Raw genomic sequence first — 21,323 nt, forward strand, 5'->3', positions numbered from 1 at the left:
ATCACAAAATCCCACGATCCCATGCGTGAAGAAGAATGAATAACTCAACTTTGATTCATTTGGTGTCCATAAAATGGTGACCCACTGCAATGCTTAATCACAATGTCCACATCTTTCAGTTTCTTCAACTTCCACTCTTCCTTCTCTGCATGAACACAACACAAATTCTGGGAAACTCAAAAACCCCGTTTTTTTTTTTTACTAATGAAATCCCTTCATCTCTCTCCCTTTTTTTTCTCACCCTTATTTTCACGTTCCCTTTGTTTGTTGTTCCCTTCCCCTCAAACAAAACTTACACGGACGCGCTTTCTCTCTCGTTCTCTAACCGTTAAGGAAGAAAAGTGATCATTGCTTGCCACTTTGTTTGGCATCAGATTCTTTTGGAAGTTTCCATTTTGAGTATCTGGGCATCTCTTTCCCCGGCTTTTCCTTGGTTTCCCCAACCTGGGTCTGTTTCATTTTGCTGTCTTTGGTTCGTTCCTGCTTTCTCTGATTCAAGAAAATTGAGCAATTGAGGTGTGAAATGATTATTGTTTTAGCTTTGATTCTCCTCGGGTTTTTTCTTGGGGTGGTGGTGGTTGTGGCCGCCGAAGCTTTTGGGTTGTTGTGGCTGGTAAAACGACTGCGTAGAACGATCGACAAAGACCAAGCTAAAATCGCGTCGAAAACGCAACCGAATGGTACTCGAAGTGATTCCCATCAGCAGTTGCTAAAGAAGGAGGTGAATTTCTGGTTCCCCATGATATCTGTTTTTTTAGTTTTTAGTTTTGTTTGTTTTGTGGGTTTAATTTTGTTGTTGGGTTTGGCTTTTTGTGTTGTTTTATCTCCAGGGTGTGGTTTGGGTTTTGGAGCCTGACAAGGTTTCAAAATATCGGGCAGAGAAACATTCAAAAGAATTGAAGAAGAAGAAAGAGGTGATGGAAGTGACTCCGGTTAGGAAGTATGGAAAAATCAATGGGCAGTCACTTGTGATCACAGATGCTGATGGCTTTCACACCACCATTCAGCTTATCGGGTGCTCAGTGGAAGCTGTTTCAGCAACAAGTCTTCCTTCAAAAAAATGGTAATTTGTAATGTTAAGTGGAAAGAGCAACACTTTTGTTTTCATTTTTGTCTGGTTTTTAACTGAGTCCCCTGTGTGATCCATGTAGCCGACATTACCTAATTGGATAATAAGGCTTTGTTGTCGTGATGGTGGTGTTGGTTTGGTTCCATTTGGGTTAAATGCATGCATTATGTGACTTCACTTCATGGTTGGTGGACTGCATTATGTTTTTTAAGTTCCCTTCTTTAGATAAGTGTGTCTATATGTTGCATGCAAACTGGGAGATGAGGCCATTTTGAGGGGAAGTAATTCACAATGTTAGAGTTACAATTGTTGGTGTTAGGAGTGTTTCAGGGCTGTTTTTGTACTAGTCGTATTAGACTTGATCTAGCCAATACCTTATTGTGGTACTGTGTAGAAGCTGTAGTTGGTATTGAGTTTATTTCAATACAAAGGTATAATACATGTTGAATCAGTGCTATCAACTGTATGTTAGACTCATAGTTCCTCATATACAACAACATTTTTTTATTCTTTCAATTGGATATATATTGAAATGTCCATCATTTTGATTCAACATAGGATTCATAGATTAAAGAATTTTCTTTTGAACTTTTCCTGTTATTAAATTTAAAATGGAGAAGTCTCATTTCCTTTATGCCATGCATACATCCTAATGAGAGGAATGTGAGTAACACATCCTCTAACATACTCTTTTTGAACACACACTCCTATTATTTGGAGTTTGTTGGAAATCATAAATTTTTGTTTGTCTCACTTCTTATTTAATGTTTCTCTCTCCTATTTTTTGGTTCTTAATTATTCTTAAAAATACTATGGTGTTTTGCTAGCACTCCTCTCCTGATGAAGTAGCTTGTTATTTCTTGACTTATGATTGTCTTACTTCAAATGATAATGGATAGATAAATTTTTTATATTATTGCTTATTTACTGAAGAAATTAGGTGCTTCAATGTAATGAATCGTATAGGGCGAAAAAATACCCCATCAAAGTGGATGCTAAGACGTCTGTGATCTACCATGGAAGCAAGACAGTTTACATATATCTTGAGACTGCATGTGAAAAAGAAGCATGGTGTAAAGCCCTTCGCCTGGCGTCTTCTGATAAAAAAGAAAAGCACCAGTGGTTTGCCCAGTTGCAAGATGACTTTCACAGTTATTTGATGTCATTAAATACTGAATATCATTCTCATATGAAACCATCGGTAGGATCAAGTGCTGATGCAGTAGAAAGGGCTACTAAGTCTGATGGGGGTTCCTCTAAGGTTCGTCAATTTTTGAAAAAACTTACAAAAAAATCTTCCCGAGTTGGCGTGGAAAATAAATCAGCTTGGACTTCATTGTCAGGCCGTGAAGAAAGAAAGAGCACTGAGAAGCTCCGTGCTTGTCAAGATGCAGTTCTAGCCACTAGTTACATGAAATTTACTTCAGCAGCAAACCATCTAAAAGTTCCCTTGTTAGAGAATGTTGCACCATCATCTTCAACCTTATCTCATTCAACAAGCCAGAGTCAATTCTCCGATGTAGATGTAGATGAAAAGTTAGGTACTGACGAAGGAACATTATGTTGGAATTTGTTGGTTTCTCGACTCTTTTTTGATGTAAAAGAAAATGTGCTAGTGAAGAAATCCATACAAGAAAGGATTCAGGTAACAAATGTTCCCTTATGATGATATTAGTATGCTTTTCATTGAGTCTGTTTATATATATATATATATATATATATATATATATATATATATATATATTATGTATGTATGTATGAAAGTAAGAGGGATCGAATTACTCTTTATCCCTAACCCATTATTTTCTTTTAATCTAATTGTTAAAGGTGTGTTACTCTTTAGAATCATTAGATTAAAAGAGAATTAATCCCTTCTCACTTTTCTATACTCACACACACACACACACACGGTTTATTTCAGAACATCCTATAGAAACTTCATTTTGTTTTGGTTTCTGTTAGATAACTGTTACTCTTTTCTATATTATTTTTACAGAGGACATTGGGAAACATGAGAACTCCCAGTTATGTCGGTGAAGTAATCTGTAGAGAAATCAACTTAGGAAATGTTCCACCCTGTATAATTCGAATGAGGGTTCTTCCAATGGAAATGAGTGAGGCGTGTGCCTTAGAGGTTGACATTGAATATGCTGGTGGTGCATTGTTAGAGATTGAAACAAGGCTTGAAGTAGGAGAACTAGAGCTCGAAAGGGAAACAAAGGACTCAAATCCAGAATCAAGTAATGATGAGGCTGTCCCATCAGATATTCTTAAAGGATTTGAATATTTGGGTGAGCAATTGAATCTTGAAGAAGGAATGAATGATTTACAAGAGGCAAAAGAAGATGGTGAGTGGATAATTGGTTAGTACGTTGTGTTGACAAATCCAACTATTTATGCAATTTCTCTACATAGTGCTTTGCTGAAATTATACTGGATTTATTTCCCACATAAAAATGGAATTAATGAGGACCATGGTAGTAGCTTTTGTTCAAGATATAAAACCATTTTTGGGCCTCCGTAAAACATCTTCAGCTTTTGAAATAGTGTATCTTTGACATGGTATTAAATCCTTTATAATCAACTGATCTGGAGTTCAATTCTTGTCTTTGCAATTCATTATATTAAATTCTATTTCTTCACAAGATAGTGATTTTTTGTGCATTGTCCACATCTCAAGTTCAAATCCGGTTGGCATATTTGAATACTAAAACCATTCATTGGTCTCATTCTAATAATTAGGCTTTTTAAAGACTGAGTCTTTGAATATTTTGGACATATTGTATACTGAAACTTCTTTTAGCTGCTTTTGGACTACTGTTTCTATATCATCACTGAAGGATGATATACTCTTAATTTTGTTTGGTTGCTTCATAGGATATCGGTTTGTCATCTAAGGTTTCATCACTTTCTACGATAACCATGCATGTGTATTCTACTTTAATTTGGATCTTGATATACCAGGTTGACGGAAGGTGCCTTCCAAATTCCTGTAGTATCTCTACATTGTACCCATGGAATATGACGTCTTCTTACAGTACTAATTTTTTTTTTTTTTTTTTTTATATTTTTAGGAGTAATGAAACAGTGGTCATTTTTAATATTTTTATGTTTTCCTCTTGGATATCCTATCAGCCCTTTAGTCCTTTTCTCCTACAGATGATGAGTTTTAAAAATCGATTTGTGTGTGTTGGTTGGACGATGTTAAAGTGTTTCTTGTATCTAGATATTGTTATATAAAGCTCTTAGAATTTGGGTTCAGGTATAACTGAACTGCAAAAGCTAGTTCATGAGGGGAGGGTTACCTTCCAGTTATATGTATTATTTTGGTGATATCACTAATCAATGTAGATTTTCAACAAAAGCATTCATATTGAGAATTCCAGTCTGTGTTTTTCAGATGGGTCTAAGAGCTCTAAGCACAGTACATCTTCCTCCTCTCAGGGATCAAGATGGAAGTCCATGTTACATTCTGTTGCCAAGCATGTTTCACAGGTAACACCTTGTTATTATTCCCGCTTCAATTTTTCAGCTGTTCTTTCATTATTAGGAATCTGCTATATTATTGTGTAGTGTGGCTGTGCTTGTATGAGGTATGAAGTGTGGTTCTGTGTGTTAATGTTTTTTTTGTTCTCTCCAGGGCTAAAGATATATAGATATATATATATATATATATATATATATATATATATATATATATATATATATATATATATATATATACTTGCTTTGTAGTTTAATGATAGTTAGCTAAATTCTTGTTTAGTTTCTCTTATCATGTTTATTTAATCCACAGTCTTGTTGTTTGATTCTATTATGTTGGTGGGCAATGACTTTGATTTTTAGGCACGTTATTACACCGGCCTTACCTATTATAATTAGGGGTGGGCAAAAAATCTATTTTTCTTGATCCAGTCCACTTTTGCTCCAATCCAATCCATTTATAATCCATTTTATTACAAATCCAATCCATTTAAAATCCATTTAATGGATCTAGATTTCAATCTAAACTACATTTTATATATTTTATAAATTGGATATCCATTTTATAAATCAAGATTTTTAAATATGGATAATCCAAATAATCCAATCCAAATTTTTAATTTAAATTTTTAGTTGGATTAGACTAAAGGTTGAGATGGACTAGGCTAAATTCAAACTCGGACGGGCCTTGCTCAACAATCTATACGGATCTGGCAGGCCCAACGACCATAAGAGGTTGGGCGGGCCTAAAGATACGAACGGGCTAGGCGGGCCTGACAAACCGAACGAATCGATCGGACCCAACGATCCAAAAAATTTGAGTGAGCCCGATGACCCGAACGGGCCAGGCAGGTTCGAAGATCCGAACGGGCCAGACAGGTTCAAAAATTCGAACAGGCCTAGTGGGCTCGAAGAACCGAACGGGTCAGGCGGGCCTGAAGACCCGAACGGGTAAGGTAGGCCCGATGACCCGAATGAGTCAGACGAGCTCGAAGAATCGAACGGGTAAGGCGAGCTCGAAGACCCGAACGGGTCAGGCGGACCCGAAGACCCGAACAGGTCAAGCGGACCTAAAGACTCGAACGGGTCAGGCGAACCTAAAGACCCGAACGGGCCAGGCAGGCCCAATGACCAAAACAGGTCAGGCAGGCCCAAAGACCCGAACGGGTCAGGCAAGCCGAAAGACCTGAACTGGCAAAACGTGCCCGATGACCCGAACGGGCCAAGAGGGCCCCATAACCGAACAGGATAGGCGGGTTCCATGACCTGAATAGGCTCGGCAAGCCCGATGACCTGAACGGGCCCGACAACCCGGTGGGGCCCGACGATCCGAATGAACCTGACGACTCGGACGACCAGACGGGCATGACGACCCAAACATGCTTGACGATCCGGACGACCCAGACGGGCCATACGACCATGACAGGCCCGACGACCCGGATGGGCCTGACAACCTACACGGGCCATACGACCCAAATGGGCACGACGACACAAACGAGCCCAACGACCCAGACGGGCTCGACGTCCCGGATGGTCCCCACAACCCAGGCCCGTTCGTGTCGACGAGTCTGTCCGGGTCATAAGGCTTGTGTAGGTTGTCGGGCCCATCCAGGTCTTTGGTTTTTGGCCTTGTGGGCTTCTTTGATGGGACTTTTTTTTCAGTGTGGGCTTTTTTAGCCCTTGCCCACATGGGCCAGGGCCAAGCCTTGTGGGCTGGGCCAAATTGACACCTCTATGGGTCGGCCTGACGACTCAGACGGGTCGTGCCTGACGACTTGTACGAACTAAGTCATGTTGGCCTTAATGACACAAGTTTTAAAAAATTCAATTTAAATTTCTTTTATAAAGAATGGATTCTGGATTTTGAACTTGATCCAAATATTTGGATTGGATTTAAATATTGATCCAAATATTTGGATCTGGATTTTAAAAAAATCCAAACTACTTTTGCTAAAAAAATGGATTTGGGTCGAAAATCTAATCTAATTATTTGGATCTAAAATGGATGTGGATTGGATCATTAAAAATCCAATCCATGCCCACCCCTAATTATAATTCTGTCAGACAAATATCTCCTGTTTGTAAACTTTTTCAAGAAACATGATATCACATTTTTTTTCCATTAAAAAATTAATCTCAAAGGAGATCTTTGTATGATATGAAACTAGATGTGATACCTGCATATGCTTTGTGAAACCCTGTTGGAGGATTGTACTTTGCTGTACTTTTGTTACCTTGGCTTATTCACAATAGCATATCTCTGCAAATTATGACTGTAGAAATTAGGAGTGCATGGGTTCTTATCGAAGGTACTCATTTTTTGGCATGCATAGAAAATTTATTATCTGGTGAAATGTCAAGAAAATAGAATGTTAGCATTTGTTCATAACTGTATAAGTTGGTATTATGAAAGTCAAGCTCGTCTCTAAGCTGGAAGAAAGGGAGCCCAATAAGCAATATTCATTTGGGTTTAACTAGAGTTAATTCGCATATTTAATTTCAACAATTATAAATTATAAATTTAATTCAATTTTGCTGAAAGCTACTGCTTTTAGAAAAAAGATACATAAATGATTTTTATGTTACAACCCTAATATCCCTTCACACAAGACCTTGCAGCCCTGAAGGACAACGCACAGGCTCGCTTACCTACCTTGCCATAAAATCTAACTTTTTATTGAAAGGATTGTGCTAAAATCATTGTGCCAAAAATCTAAGCCTTTAGGTAAAATAGGAGATTTCTTTTTTCCATCTCTAACAATAAGCTATCAGAAGAATAATGTGAATCATGTCGTGGAGCATTTTCAAGTCAATTAGATGCACATAGAGACACATATCAGTGTTTCATTTATACTAATTTATATTTTATAATAATGCGTAGATGTTATGCTATTTTATCTATCCATACAGTTACAAATAGTTTAAGCTGTGTTATTCTGAAGTTAACGGATTATTCATTATCAAAAGGTTCCTCTCACCTTGGGAGTAAGGATAGCATCCCTCAAAGGGACATTGCGTTTACAGATAAAACCACCTCCCTCTGATCAAATGTGGTTTGGTTTCACATTTATGCCTGATATAGACTTCTGCTTGGAATCATCTGTTGGAGAACACAAGATAACGAATTCACACATAGCTTTGTTTATGATCAATCGGCTCAAGGTATGATAGTCCTCTACTCATTTAGTTATTACAGGATATTGATGAACAAATTATTAGTTTAAATCCGCCACCTACACCTTTAGACCAATGTCTCAAATATCTCAGTTAGTATGATCTCTTTTCATGTTTTCACTGTTGTAATGTATTGTAGTTCTGGACTGAAACCCTCTTTTGCCTATCCTTTTAAAAGGTATTACAACATTTTTCACTTGCAAACTTAATTTATGTTCTCTCCTGCAGGCAGCCATCCGGGATACTTTAGTGCTCCCAAATTCTGAAAGTATATGCATTTCATGGATGCTTGCTGAAAAGGATGATTGGGTTCCCAGGAGTGTTGCTCCGTTCATATGGATCCACCACGAATCGGGAAACGAGGCTTCAGCCTCAGTTGAAACCCATAATCAACCTTCTGGTGGATTGAAAGCTAACGCAGGGACCTTAATTGATGGTCCAGATCTCAGGCCACATAAACCACCAAAGTGTACCAAATCTAATCAGGAACCAGCTAGGAAATCAGATTCTTTGGCGTTTCCACCTTTTTCCTCTTCTGCATTAACATTAAGGAGCAGCAAAAGTTCGGAAGAACTGACAAGACCCTTTTTAGAGTATTGCAAACCACAAGAAACAAGAGATTTACAAGAACTTGGAACTACTTCATTGCAGATCGACAATACACACGAAGCTGATGAATTGGTGAAAATGGGGGATACTTCTGTTTGTGCATCACCTCTCAGAAACGCGGTGATGGACAAACAGGATAGTTCACTTGAACGGGATGATTCAAGGCCAAGAAAAATTGGGAGAAGGGAAAGAATTCTTGATTTGAAAAAAAGGATGAGTGAGAAATTTGAAGAAAAGAAGCGCAACATTGTTGAGAAGATGCGAGGACCATGAGAAATATGGACCAAGTAAATGTCAGAATGCTTACATATTTGTTACTGATTTTTTACCATGTCAGAGATTAGTGCCATTCATAATAAGAATGTGGGATATTAGGTATTGTTTCATTGATGAGTTGTATATTTTTAGGGGTTAGAAGATCAAATGGAACTAGATATACACATCACAGAGAATACTCTTATTGCATTCCACGGGAGTTCCACAACACTGACGTAATCCACTTGTAAATTTGCAATGGCCACAGGGTAAGATAGAATACACATTTAATTGTTGTGTACGAATTAATGTTGTTACAGAAAATAAGATATACATTTATAGTTCTCATTTGAGGAATATTTCCTGTCATTATTTTGCATACTTGAATTTCTATTAATGCCTTTCTTAACTAGCCATTTGCAAGCATTTTGGAACTATGAAGTGGATTGTAGAACGTAGTTGAGATTATTCCGCACATCTTTGTCTTTAAATTTGCTCTTCGTAGTTGCTATTAACACGTTTAAACTTGCATGAATGAAGGCAATAGTTTTTACTTGGAATAATAAAGAAGATCAACAAAAGAAGTTATGCAATATGCAAAAAAGATAGATGATGGTTGTTGTGACTAAATCAAGTAATCTTCCTCCAACTTGTAAGAATGATGTATTAATCCGGTGCAGTAACGGAATGTAGTGTCTGGCAGAAAAGACAGTAAAGGCATGGTGTTTTCAATTTACATTTTTCATCCTATGGTGAAGTTGAACTACACGTGAAGTAGAACGTAACAGAATCATGAGTAAAAACTTAGTCATTTGCTGATATTATTTCTACTGTATAGCTAGCTACCTTATTGAAGAACAAAGTTTAGATCTTCTAGTGTTTTATAAGCCAAGATGTGATCAATTTCCAGCTGCTAAAGCATCATGGCTACCACTGACCTCAACTTGGCTCCAGCCACATTCTTTTACTAATCCTTTACCATCTATCAAATTTCTCATCATATGCGCCTCCTTCCACTTGCCTAAAGAGGTATACAAGTTAGACATTAAAACATAACTTCCGGAGCTTCCAGGACTAGTTTCCAATAACTTAACAGTTGCAAGCTCTCCCAACTCAACGTTGCCATGAATCCTACAAGCACTAAGCAATGAACCCCAAGCTTGAGCTTGGACTGCCAGTGGCATTCCCTGAATTGCATCTAAAGCTAAATTAAGTTGGCCAACTCGACCGAGAAGATCTATCAAACAGGTACAATGTTCTACTGTAGGAGCTATTCTAAAGTCCTGTTGCATACTTTTGAAGTACTTCAATCCATCTTCAACCAATCCGGAATGGCTACAGGCCAACAAAACACTAGTGTAGACAATGGCATCTGGAATTATCCCTTCTTCAGTAGTCATTTTGTGAAAGAGGGTGATAGCCTCATTCCCCATCCCATGGATTGCATAACTATTTATCATGGAAGTCCAAACGGTTAAATCTTTATCCGTCACCTTTTCAAACACTTCTCTTGCTTTCTTGATGTTCCCACATTTGGAGTACATATGTATGAGAGACGTTTGGACTTGTTGGTCTGATTCCAACCCGCTTATAAAAACATACTCTTCAATCTCTTGTCCCGTGCTCAGTGATCCCAAATCAGCACAAGCTGATAAAACAGTCGCAAGTGTTGCCCCATTTGGTCTAATATCTGTCTTCACCATCCTTCTAAACAGATCCAGTGCTTCCGATGGATGCCCTGAATGGGCATATCCTGCAATCATTGATGTCCACGATAACATGCTCTTTTCAATGATCAGATCAAATATCCTTCTAGCAAAGGTAAGGTTACCACATTTTGCATACAGAGTAATAATCAAATTTTCAACGGAATCCACTTCATCACACCCGCATTTAAGTACAAGAGAGTGAACAGATGAAGCTAACAAAAGCTCTCCTACTTGTATGCAACCAGAAATCAGATTTAGAAACACAACAAAGTCTATGCCAACACTTTGCCGTTGCATTTTGTTAAATAAACCAAATGCTTCCGCAGCACGCCCAATTTTCACATAACCCCCTATCATAGTTGTCCAAGAAATTATTGACTTCTCATCCATCAAGTCAAAAACTTTCCTTGCTTCGTCCATTGCGCAAAACTGGGCATACATAGCCATTAGTGAGTTGGCGAGAGAGACCTCCGTGTGCACAATCCCAAGTTTAATCAAGCAACCGTGTATCGACACACCCTGCAAACGAAACTTGAAAGTATCCAAGTTTGAATAACCCGACAAAATTGAAACAAACGTTGAAGCAGTTGGCTCAAAACCAAGAACCCACATTTCTTTCAAGAGGCTGAATGCCTGGTCCATTGAAGACACGCGAGTGTAAGCCGAAACCATGGCATTCCACGAGACAACACTCCTCTGCGGCATTTCATCAAACACGAGGCGTGCAGATTCAACACGGGAGCATTTGGAGTACATATCAACAAGACCAGTTTGGACAAAGGCGTCTGCTTGAAACCCAAGTTTGAGGACATGCCCATGAAGCACAATGCCATGTTGAATGGAAGCGAGGTTAGCACATGCCTTGAGGAGCAAAGGGTAGGTGAGGTTGTTGCCATGGACACCAGAGTGTGCCATGGAAGAGTATATGTTTAAAGTTTGTGTGAAGAAGCCATTATTGGTGGAGTCTCGAATCATCAAGTTCCATAGGTAAAGTGGTCTTCGGAAGCTGGCAAGGGATGAAGAAAGCAATGACATTTACTTCTTCTCAGTTTGAAGGCATCTTTGTTTCTTTTCTTTGTTGTTTCCAGAGAAGTTAGCATGATGCCATTATCACCCCTCCAATTCTTTGTTTCTTGTTTCTTTCTGTTTTTTATTACCATGTTGTGGAATTCAACGTTAGTTCAAAATTTGTTCCGATTAGGAATGCAAGCGGAAGAAACCGGTTTATTATCCCAAAACAAAAAAAAAATAATGTTATTAAATATTTAATATTAAAAAATAAATTTTATTTATTCAATATTAAATATTTAAAATTAAACTATAATTATATAAAATTTAAACTAGAGTATCAAATAATAATAGATAAAAGTGAAAGATTTATAAAACATGTCTCATAATTATATATAAATAAAATTTCCTTACAACAAAAAAAAAATGTATTAATTTTATAAATATTAATTAAACAAAGATGATGAAATCATAAAATATTTTTAAGGAAATATAAAAAACAAATATTTAAATTTAAAAACATTTCACAGTATCTTTCTTTAACTTACCTAAATATAAAAACATGAAGACACAACTATAATACCAAGAAAATTTCTTTAAATAAACAAGTAAAAGTGATATTTTGAGTTACTCGGAGGAATACTTATGTTATGAGCGTAATCTCTTGCAAAGTTTGGAAATCGAAAAGAATTTTATTTCTTCAAAAAAGTAAGTTCTCTTTTCTTTCTTTATTTTTTTTTGTCAGAAAAGATCTTTATCATCTAAAATAGTTTCTGAACAAAAACAAACGTTAAGTGCAAAATATTTTAAAAATACAATTCAATGGTCTTAAACTTTGTTTAACTTTTACTAACTAATGTGTATAAACATAATTAATGAGTTAATTATATTTTTAGTCATTTTGAACGTAAAATTAGAATTAGAATTTGTTTATATTTGAAACTTTGATATATTTTTTCTCAAAATTTTAAAATTAATGGGTATAATATTTTTAATTAATTGACAAACATTTTTCTTTACTTTTATGTTGAATTGTGTTTAAGGAATTTGAGCTGCCAAACGGTGAAAAACACCAATCTAAAATATTATTTATTACGTAAAAAAAATTCAACAGTTAAATTAAAAAGATTACATTTATTTTTGTATATAAAGTTTAAAGATCAAACTGTATAAAATTTAAACTATAAATGAATTTCAAATTAAACGCTTAAATCATCATTTACTTAGAAATTATCTCTGATTTTTCCCAAAGGCATCATGCAAAATTGATTTTGCAATATTGGCTTAGACTCATAAGATTTCTTTGCACCAGAATAATTATGCTATATAGTTACTGTACTCAAAGACAAAATAATCAGATGAGCTCAAACATACATAAAATTTTGCCATATTTAGTCTTTAACCAAGACTATAATTTGAACATTGTAGTATAACAAATCTTTTTTACACAAACAGTACAATTTTTAAAAACACACGTCAATGGTGTCGACAAGTTTTTTCCAGTTACAATTACTCATGGCCATAATAAGGTTAACCATGATTGGATGAGAAAAAAATCAGAATAATTTAAATATATCTTCCTTCTCCAAATTTTTGTATATATTTTAAGAACAAAGTTGTAACAGGAACTTCAAATTTTAAAACTTTAGATGAAATGATAGATATTATTTCAACGTGAGCTTGCAAAAAAATATATAACTTGATCTCAATCATAATGTATAATTTAATATTGAAGTCTTGGAGAGATAACAAATAATATGTATTTTTTTTTTTTTTTGTATTTTCTACTGATAAATTAATATCCTGTTCATTTCCTTTTCCTTCTGTGGAACACCCAATCATTGTCGGTGCATTTATTTCTCTTGATTTCTGTTTTTACCGTATTTTCTGACTCATGAAGTCAACAACTTATTTAGGAGTCAGGACATACATGTTACAAGCATGAGAATCTAATTCAGCAGATATTTCTTCGGAGACAGATGATTGTGTTGAATGCTGCAAGATTCAAAACAAATAGTAAAATGAATCAAACTATTTTAACTATTTTTAGATGATTTGCTTTGTAAAGAACACAATGAATCAAACTATATAACTCACCTTCCATAAATCTCTTGCATCAACTACAGTTCCTGGTTTCAGGCCAATATCTGACCATGATGCAGTAACTTTTGCTTTGGATGAACTTCTATTCCATAATATCACTGCTAACTTGTTATTACTCAGAGGACCAGCCCAAACCTGCAACACTTGCTTTCACTTAAGAAGTTCTACCAAGTAATTTCACATACAAGAAAAATTAAAATTACTGAAAGAATAATTTGTGTAACTTTCGTAGAATATGTCACTAAAATTTCTGTGACCCCGAAATTAGTAATCTGAAACGAATTTTGTCACTACATTTGGTCACAAACGGAGACACTGGTGGTTTTGATTTTATGTACATATCTATTAGCAGCTACTTTGTTTTTATCTGTTAGAAAAACAAACAAAAAAACTAGGTTGGTGGCAGCATCGAATTATTTGAAAATATTGAATAGGGTGAAGTAAGCATGCCTCATTGATGAACCACGTTATGAGTTATAAGTAATCATGGTTTGAAATGCTTCTATTTGAAGAGAAGTATCAATGTAAATGGGCTTGTATTTGGAGACAAGATTATTGAAAAATCTAAGTATAAGTCTCAGTCTTACATTGAGCAGAGAGATAAAAAAATTGAGCACTTTATAGAAAAGAAAACACATAAACTTATTATTTTAAGGTTTTGAATTGAATCTAATATCAATTTCTTACACGGATTGAGTTCATGTCTTATTATTATTGTGTTTCACGAGTGAATCCTCCTTTGAAAAACTCATTATAAATTACCAGGTTAAATATGTTTTTAGTAGCTTCACTTTCAGTGAAAATTAGAAGTAGTCTCTCTTCGAAATTTTGACTTAATTTACTTCCTCAACCTTAGAAAATGGTGAATTTAGTCATTTTAACCAAATTTTGTTAAGTTTATTTTACGTTTCAAACGCATTTAATGATAATATTTGAGTTGTTTATACCATTTGACACATTTTCGCTTTAGTTGAGAAATGCGTTTGAAATATCAAATAAATTTAATAAAATTTGCTTAAAAGGAATAAATTCATGCATTTCTAAAGATAGGGAAACTAAATTGGTCCAAAGTTTTAAAGAGTGATTCATTTCAGTTTTTACTGAAAGCTGATGAACCAAAAACATATTTAACCCTGAATTAAGATATCAATTTTATCATCAGTTTTAAAGGAAAAGAAACACACTGCACAGGCGAAAGAAAATGAAGTTACCTCCAAATCATTATTACTTTTCACCTTCTTTCCTTGAACTCCAAGCTTGTCTGCAACACCCTAGGATGATTAGTTACAAAAGCATTCCCTTTTTTAAGAAAGGATAAGAATGTTAATTTAGTATTTCCATACCTTGGTTTACTGCAATAACTTCTTCGTTGCTTAGCAAATCTTTTGTGGTGGCATCCAGTGTTCTAATGTCACAACCAATCAATAAAGGAGCCTATATGTACAAAAGAAATGCACTCAATATGCAAAACTACATTATTATATGCAAAAACATAAATCTGATAATTTCCTTGTTTCATGTTACCTTAGCCAGTGCCCATATGCTGAAATGAGCACGATATTCTTCTGTTGTCATGCCTCCATTTCCAATTTCTAGCATGTCAGGGTCTGTAGACAGAACAATGATCATAGTAAATGAAAAGTGTACATATTCATAATTACTAAGCAATCTAAGATTGATTACTATGTACAAAACTAGTGTGAGGTGAAGATTATTACCATTCCATCCTCCTGGTCCAGCATAAGAAGCCCATTTGTCATTCAGATCTGCACGAGATATCATACTGTGGAGGGAGAAAATATATCAGATTTTGATGTGGGAAATGAAAGAAAATAATTCCTTGAAAGTGATGAATGTGATGCAGACAGATATAACTCAATTATCATGGCCTTTTCAATTGGGATGAATGTGATGCAGACATGGACCAGGTTTTAAATTGAGTACTAGATAATGAAACTCCTCAAATTAGATTCATGTTACATTGACATTGAAGATAAATAGATTTGTATAATATGATATCATGCATGCTTACCTATCCCACTTATCTTCAATGTCTCCTGTTGTTCTCCAACTATTTCCCACACTTTTGGCCCAAGTTGCTGGATCTTCTGATCCCCTATGTTTGAGAAACCAATTAATACTTGTGAGTTCTTTGGCTTAGATGAGTAACAGAGTAGAAGAAAAGCCTACACTTTCTTCTAGCAATGTAAACTTCTCAAATGAAGAGTCAAGTTCATCAGAATAATGTTTGTGAAACGTGATCACCAATTTTCTCACCATTCACACAAAGAGAAGAAAATTGGCCTTCCAGTGTCTGACAAAGCTTTACTCATTGGAGGGTACCTGTGTTACAAAATGTATCAATCCCTGAATTCTAGAGGTGTGTTGATTGTTTATGTGTATTGAAGGTCACAAATACCTTTCTTTGGGGCTTATGTTGTTATTCTCACAATTATCATATTTCAAGTAGTCAATCCCCTAAAGTAACATTGAGAGTAGTTCTTAGTAAAATTCAATAGGATAGAGGTTTATGTAAATGCAAAATGACTTTGAAATGAATTGGATGTTACCCAGGAAGCAAATGTTTTTGCATCTTGCTCTTCATGTCCTAGTGATCCAGGCATAGTTTTGCTGCATGTTTGGTTTCTGCAGAGAATTTGTGAGAGATTGAAAAAGGTTGAATAATCATAGAGATGCAAAATTAAGAGTTTAGTTTGTGTTATACCCTGCATCAGAATAGATCCCCAACTTTAAACCTTTTTTATGAACATAATCAGCAAGAGCCTTCATTCCTGAAGGAAATGTTGAGGCTTTTGGAACCAAATTTCCCTGCCACCAATTTGCTTTAGCCAAAATATCATATAAAATGGATATCATACTGTGATATGCAAGTCTAACTTTAATTCTAACTCAATTTTACAAACTCATTTGACCTTATATCGAATTGACGAAGGATCTCCAACACTGAATTAAATATCTATTAGTGATTCGATAAGTTGCTGATAACAGATGAAATAAAAAATCCAACAAACAATAAACTTCACAAATATAGACTTTAAGGTGACTTTGACACTATATTGAGAATTAAAATTTAAATTTACCTCAACTTTATCGAACTGACTCATAATACACTATTTTAATCTTATTATTGACCATGATCTTCAACAAAACACCGAACACCAAGTACCAAAAATTTAAATTCATCATGAACCAACAACAGTCAGTAATTTGAGGCACCTGTGTTCAAATTCAAACTTTGCAATCATCATGAGCAGATTATTAATTAGGAAAACGAATCAAAGTGTCTAATGCAACTTTCTAATTAAAATTATTCAAACTAAATAATATAATACCTGTAAATCTCGATTAAGTTCTCCCCAACAATCATCTAAACATTTGAAAAAGAGTTGCCCATTATTTTCTATTATGAACAGATGAGCCATAATTTTGTACTACTATTAATGGCAATAATAATTTTTCTAATACAAAATGAATTACCTATATTAATATATTGGTAACCGAGAGCAGCAAGGCCAGTTGACACCATAGCATCAGCTGCAAAAATTACAACATATATTAACAAGAATATGTCTAGTATTCTAAATAAAGGTCTAGTAAATTCAAAATTCATGTAGAAATAGTTAAGTACCTGTTTCTCGAATTAAGTCTTCGTTAATGTTGCAGGAAAAGTGGTTCCAGCTATTCCATCTGAATTTTATCATCAGTAATTTGTCACTGTACATTTACTTTCATATATTTGCAAAATTTCATCACTAATGAAATCATAGAAACTCCTTTACCATTTCCTTTCAGTTATATTTTTTATTCATAAATGTATAAAATGTAATCACAATCTAAAATGTTGAATTTCCATGATAAATTCCCATTTCTTGCTGGCTTTATACAGGCTGGGTTTCATAAAAAATAAATAATCTATCAACTAAACATTGTAGAAGTGATTTGGACAAAAATTTTGTCTAAAGTTCAAAATAAGATCATTTAGAAAATCATTAACTTTTTATTGGCCTACCCTAACCATAATAAAAAGTGGTTGGAGGGTCAATTGAAAACTTATGAGTTGAAAGCTCAATCAAAGTAAGAGGGAAGATAGTGGATTAGAACCAAATAATTCTTAGATGGGGACCCTAAAGAAACTTGTGACATATATTTCTATAACATCATGAGTCAATCCTAATTTATATATGTTAATGATTATATACTATATAACTTCTTGGTTGATGATTGTGAAAGCGATTAATAAAGATGAAACAAGAACCTAGGATTTTTTTATTTACAAAAATTAGTATAGGTTAAGAAATTGGTAAAACAAAGAAATACAATAGTAACTCTTCTTCTTAACATTTTGTCCTGTTTGAATCAATAAAGTCACTAAACGTCCTTTTCATTTTGCCAAGTGCCAACTGGTTGGTGAAGCTAAACAACTAATGAAAATTCCACAAACCCCAAACAAGAATCATAATTGAAGGTTAACCAATTACAAGACAAATCATGGCACCACCATGAACATCCCTTGGAGCACTCGCATCATCTTCTTCAACTCATGATTATGCAAGCTGGATGTGGTGGCAGAACTTGACGGTGCGACCATAAATTATTCATTGATATGAATGAAGAATCAGATCATGATAAGACAGAATACTATTTTTATAACTTTTTATTGAAATCTGTGTTTTGAACTTCATACATGGCAGAAAAAATTGTCTCATTTTAAAGACCCTTTAGATATCAGAAGTATTCTCTTCAATTACAATGAATACATAGGAAGAAAAGTAATTCCAATAAGATAAATTTAGATTAATAAAGTAAACTCTGATTTTGATTGAAAATGATATTAAACAAGTTTATAGCTATAAAGTTAAATTTAATTAGTCTTATCCTACAATGATTAGTTAAGTTGAGACATGATGTGAATCAATGTTAGACTTGCAGACACATGTGAAATAGTATTTCAATTATTTGAGCATGTTGGTTAGATGCAAAAGGTAAAGGAGACAGGGTTCACAAAGAAGGAAGAAAACCAGAAAAAGTTTGGTGAGGAAAGTGAAGAAAAAGAAGCTTACCCCATAGGGGGTGTTTGGCCAAGTCCATTCTCAACCAGGTTTCTTCTATGTTGCTCTCTAGACATCATCATCTTCACATTCATCAACCCTCCTTCTCTTGTTCTATTCATCAAACATCTGGCAGATGAAAATCTTGCACCACTCAACAACACAAGGAAGCACAAGGCAAGTTTTCCCATCATGGATAACGTCAATCTCCAACTTGAAGATGAGTATTGAAGTGCCATGTTGTAAAGTATGCACTATATGAACATATAAATGTGTAAAGTTTTTATCTTTATCATATGGGGTGGTATTGAATGTGCCAAAAGCTATTGAAAGGGATTTGAAAGGAAGAAGAAGGAAACGAAACTTGATAAGGTGTAGGAGCTAAGCTACCATGAGTATGGTTCGGTTTATTGAGCAATCTTAGAAGAATAACTTGCAATTTAAAGAGCAATAAGTAGTGGAAGTGATGGTTGGTTCAATGGACCAACTTTGTCTACTTTTCAAAAATAATATTAGCATATTGGAAATATTGATTAATTATTAAAAACAATTTTTTAATAAAATTTAAACTTCAATTATTCATGAGCAATGTAAGTTTTTTGTTTAATGAATTATATCCTAATAAATGGAAGAAAAAAATAAGTGTTTTTAAAATATTGATAAATTAGTCATTTTTTCAAATTACTCTTTAGTTCAAACATGCGGAACACTTAAAAAATTATTTATTTTGCAAACTTTAAAAAAATATATTTATAGATCAAGAACAAACTTTAAAAAATTATTTATTTTGCAAAAATAAAAAACTTATCCAATTCATTTTTAATAAACCTTAATTGAACCGGCCCACTTAACCACTAATCTCAATTTGCTTTGCTGTATTTTTATATGTATTCTCAAAATAGATGAAAACAAGAAATCATATCACTTCGAATTAATTCATTTAAAAGCAAGTTGGTGACAAAATCTGAAAATTCACAAAAAATAATTATCATCGAAGCTTTGTACATTTATACTGTGTCTTACTCTTTACTTTTATATAAAAAAGGATATATCTTTTAACTATTTGGTTACTTTTGTAATATAAGTCATTTTACCTTTTATTAAATTAAATAATTTTATTATGTGGTGAAATACATAATTATACTATCTCTATATTATTATTATTATAATAATAATAATAATAATAATATCATAATAACTTCAACTTACAAATAATCACTTTTTTATATAAATATATTTATTTTTTATATTTTTAAATTTTATTATTTTAGTACAGAAACTCATATTTTTAAGCTACTATAACAATAATTTTAGTGTCGATAAATCCCTGGACCTTTTCATGTCTTGTATGATACAAACGACAGCGAAGTGTTAATTTTGTATATAAAGAATCAAGAAAAATACTAACTTTACAATTGTTGAAGATTTGTATAAACAAAAAATAAATTTTCTTTTGTAAGGTTTGATTAAACTCAACTATAAATATTAACAACGTGTGTTATTTTGGATTGATGCCCTTGACCTCATGCTTTAATTTGATTTTTCTTTTTAAATTTACTATTCAAGTTAAAATTTTATTTGTTAATTTATGGGTTCCATGGTTTATTTATGATTATACTTTGTTTCCTTTAACTTTACATTGAACATATTTTTCCATCATCCTAAGAAACAAATTTTCTTTTATTATATTCTTCATATATTTAATCCCTTCTAAAATTTAGGTTAAAGAGTAAGATATATGATAAAAATTTAATTCAACAAAAGAAATACGATAGGTAAGCTTTTTTTTTTAATTAAATTAGCAAAGCAACAATGAGTTTTTTTCAATTTAGCTCAAGACAATAATAAATAAACTGACAAAAATGGTTAATTTTACTAAGGTGAAAGAATTAAACTTAACTTGTATAACTATTAAAATATTTTTTTGATAATGAAAATACAAAAGTTAAACTTAACTTTTACAACTATTAAAATATTTCTTTCGATGACGAAAATACAAAAAATAAACTTAGTATTTATATAGATTTTATTATGTTTTCCTAAAAATATAATTTGATAAAAGTAATAAATTCATTTTAAAAAAGAAAAACAATACATTAATATTAACACACCAACCAAAAAATACGAAGTATTCAAACTTTTTATATAAATAAAAAAAAATCGATATAGGAAGTTACATTTTAAATGTCATTTTCTATAGAGATATCATACATAATTACTAGAGTTTTAGATCCTTCACCCAAAAACACTTTTAAATAATAATTTATTTTAGTGATTAAAAATAATTAATTATTATAGTGACCAAATTATATATCAACTTATAAATTAATAATGATCTATAACTAAAATAATTTTTATTATGAAATAAAAATTATAATTAATTTATAAATTGGTAATTAACAAAATTTATATTATGAATTGATATTCAAATTGGTCACTAATATCAACTAAAAGGTTTTAACTATTAAAGAAATTGGTCAACTCTAATTAAAAAATTAGTTTCTAAATATATTTTTTAACATTATTTAAAATTTTTCTTATAGTATTTTAAACTGTTAGTTTTATTTATTTTCTTCTGTGGATAGATGATATTCATTTATACAATTTCTAAAGAGACATGCTATAAAACATTAAATATACAAATGTTTGATAAATTCATATATAAAGAAAAAAAATAGAGTACGCAATACTAACAAAATATATGTGTGTAGAAAAGTTCACAGGTTATCATAGATATTTATTAAAAACATATAAAACATCATATGTTGAATTATCGATATATATGTTTACATATTTTCAAAATAATATACATATTTGAAAAGATATTATTTATTTTAGTTTAAC

The 21,323-nt window shown here is 33.2% G+C and overlaps 3 protein-coding genes across 3 annotated transcripts; 1 reads left to right on the plus strand and 2 right to left on the minus strand.

The window, feature by feature from the left end:
• On the plus strand, positions 1–8,938 carry LOC114182202. The gene is made up of 7 exons (XM_028069005.1): positions 1–721; positions 831–1,063; positions 2,036–2,714; positions 3,066–3,417; positions 4,470–4,564; positions 7,520–7,714; positions 7,955–8,938. Exons 1-7 carry the CDS (start codon positions 524–526, stop codon positions 8,606–8,608), a joined length of 2,406 nt encoding a protein of 801 aa, XP_027924806.1. The 5' UTR covers positions 1–523; the 3' UTR covers positions 8,609–8,938.
• A 278-nt stretch (positions 8,939–9,216) lies between these two features.
• Positions 9,217–11,478, minus strand: LOC114181398 (pentatricopeptide repeat-containing protein At4g19191, mitochondrial-like). The gene has a single exon (XM_028067844.1). It carries the CDS (start codon positions 11,332–11,334, stop codon positions 9,490–9,492), a length of 1,845 nt encoding a protein of 614 aa, XP_027923645.1. The 5' UTR covers positions 11,335–11,478; the 3' UTR covers positions 9,217–9,489.
• Positions 11,479–13,051: 1,573 nt separating this feature from the next.
• LOC114180361 (alpha-galactosidase-like) lies at positions 13,052–18,908 on the minus strand. The gene is made up of 15 exons (XM_028066664.1): positions 18,492–18,908; positions 17,060–17,118; positions 16,909–16,965; positions 16,764–16,798; positions 16,136–16,239; positions 15,981–16,056; positions 15,830–15,888; positions 15,688–15,753; positions 15,443–15,526; positions 15,129–15,193; positions 14,935–15,017; positions 14,754–14,844; positions 14,622–14,671; positions 13,405–13,545; positions 13,052–13,302 (listed from the first exon to the last, which is right to left on the minus strand). The coding sequence occupies exons 1-15, from the start codon at positions 18,716–18,718 to the stop codon at positions 13,216–13,218; spliced, it is 1,284 nt and encodes a 427-aa protein (XP_027922465.1). The 5' UTR covers positions 18,719–18,908; the 3' UTR covers positions 13,052–13,215.
• Between the last annotated feature and the right edge of the window lie 2,415 nt (positions 18,909–21,323).

The sequence above is a fragment of the Vigna unguiculata genome, chromosome 4 (assembly GCF_004118075.2).
Source record: "Vigna unguiculata cultivar IT97K-499-35 chromosome 4, ASM411807v1, whole genome shotgun sequence".
NCBI lineage: Eukaryota > Viridiplantae > Streptophyta > Magnoliopsida > Fabales > Fabaceae > Vigna > Vigna unguiculata.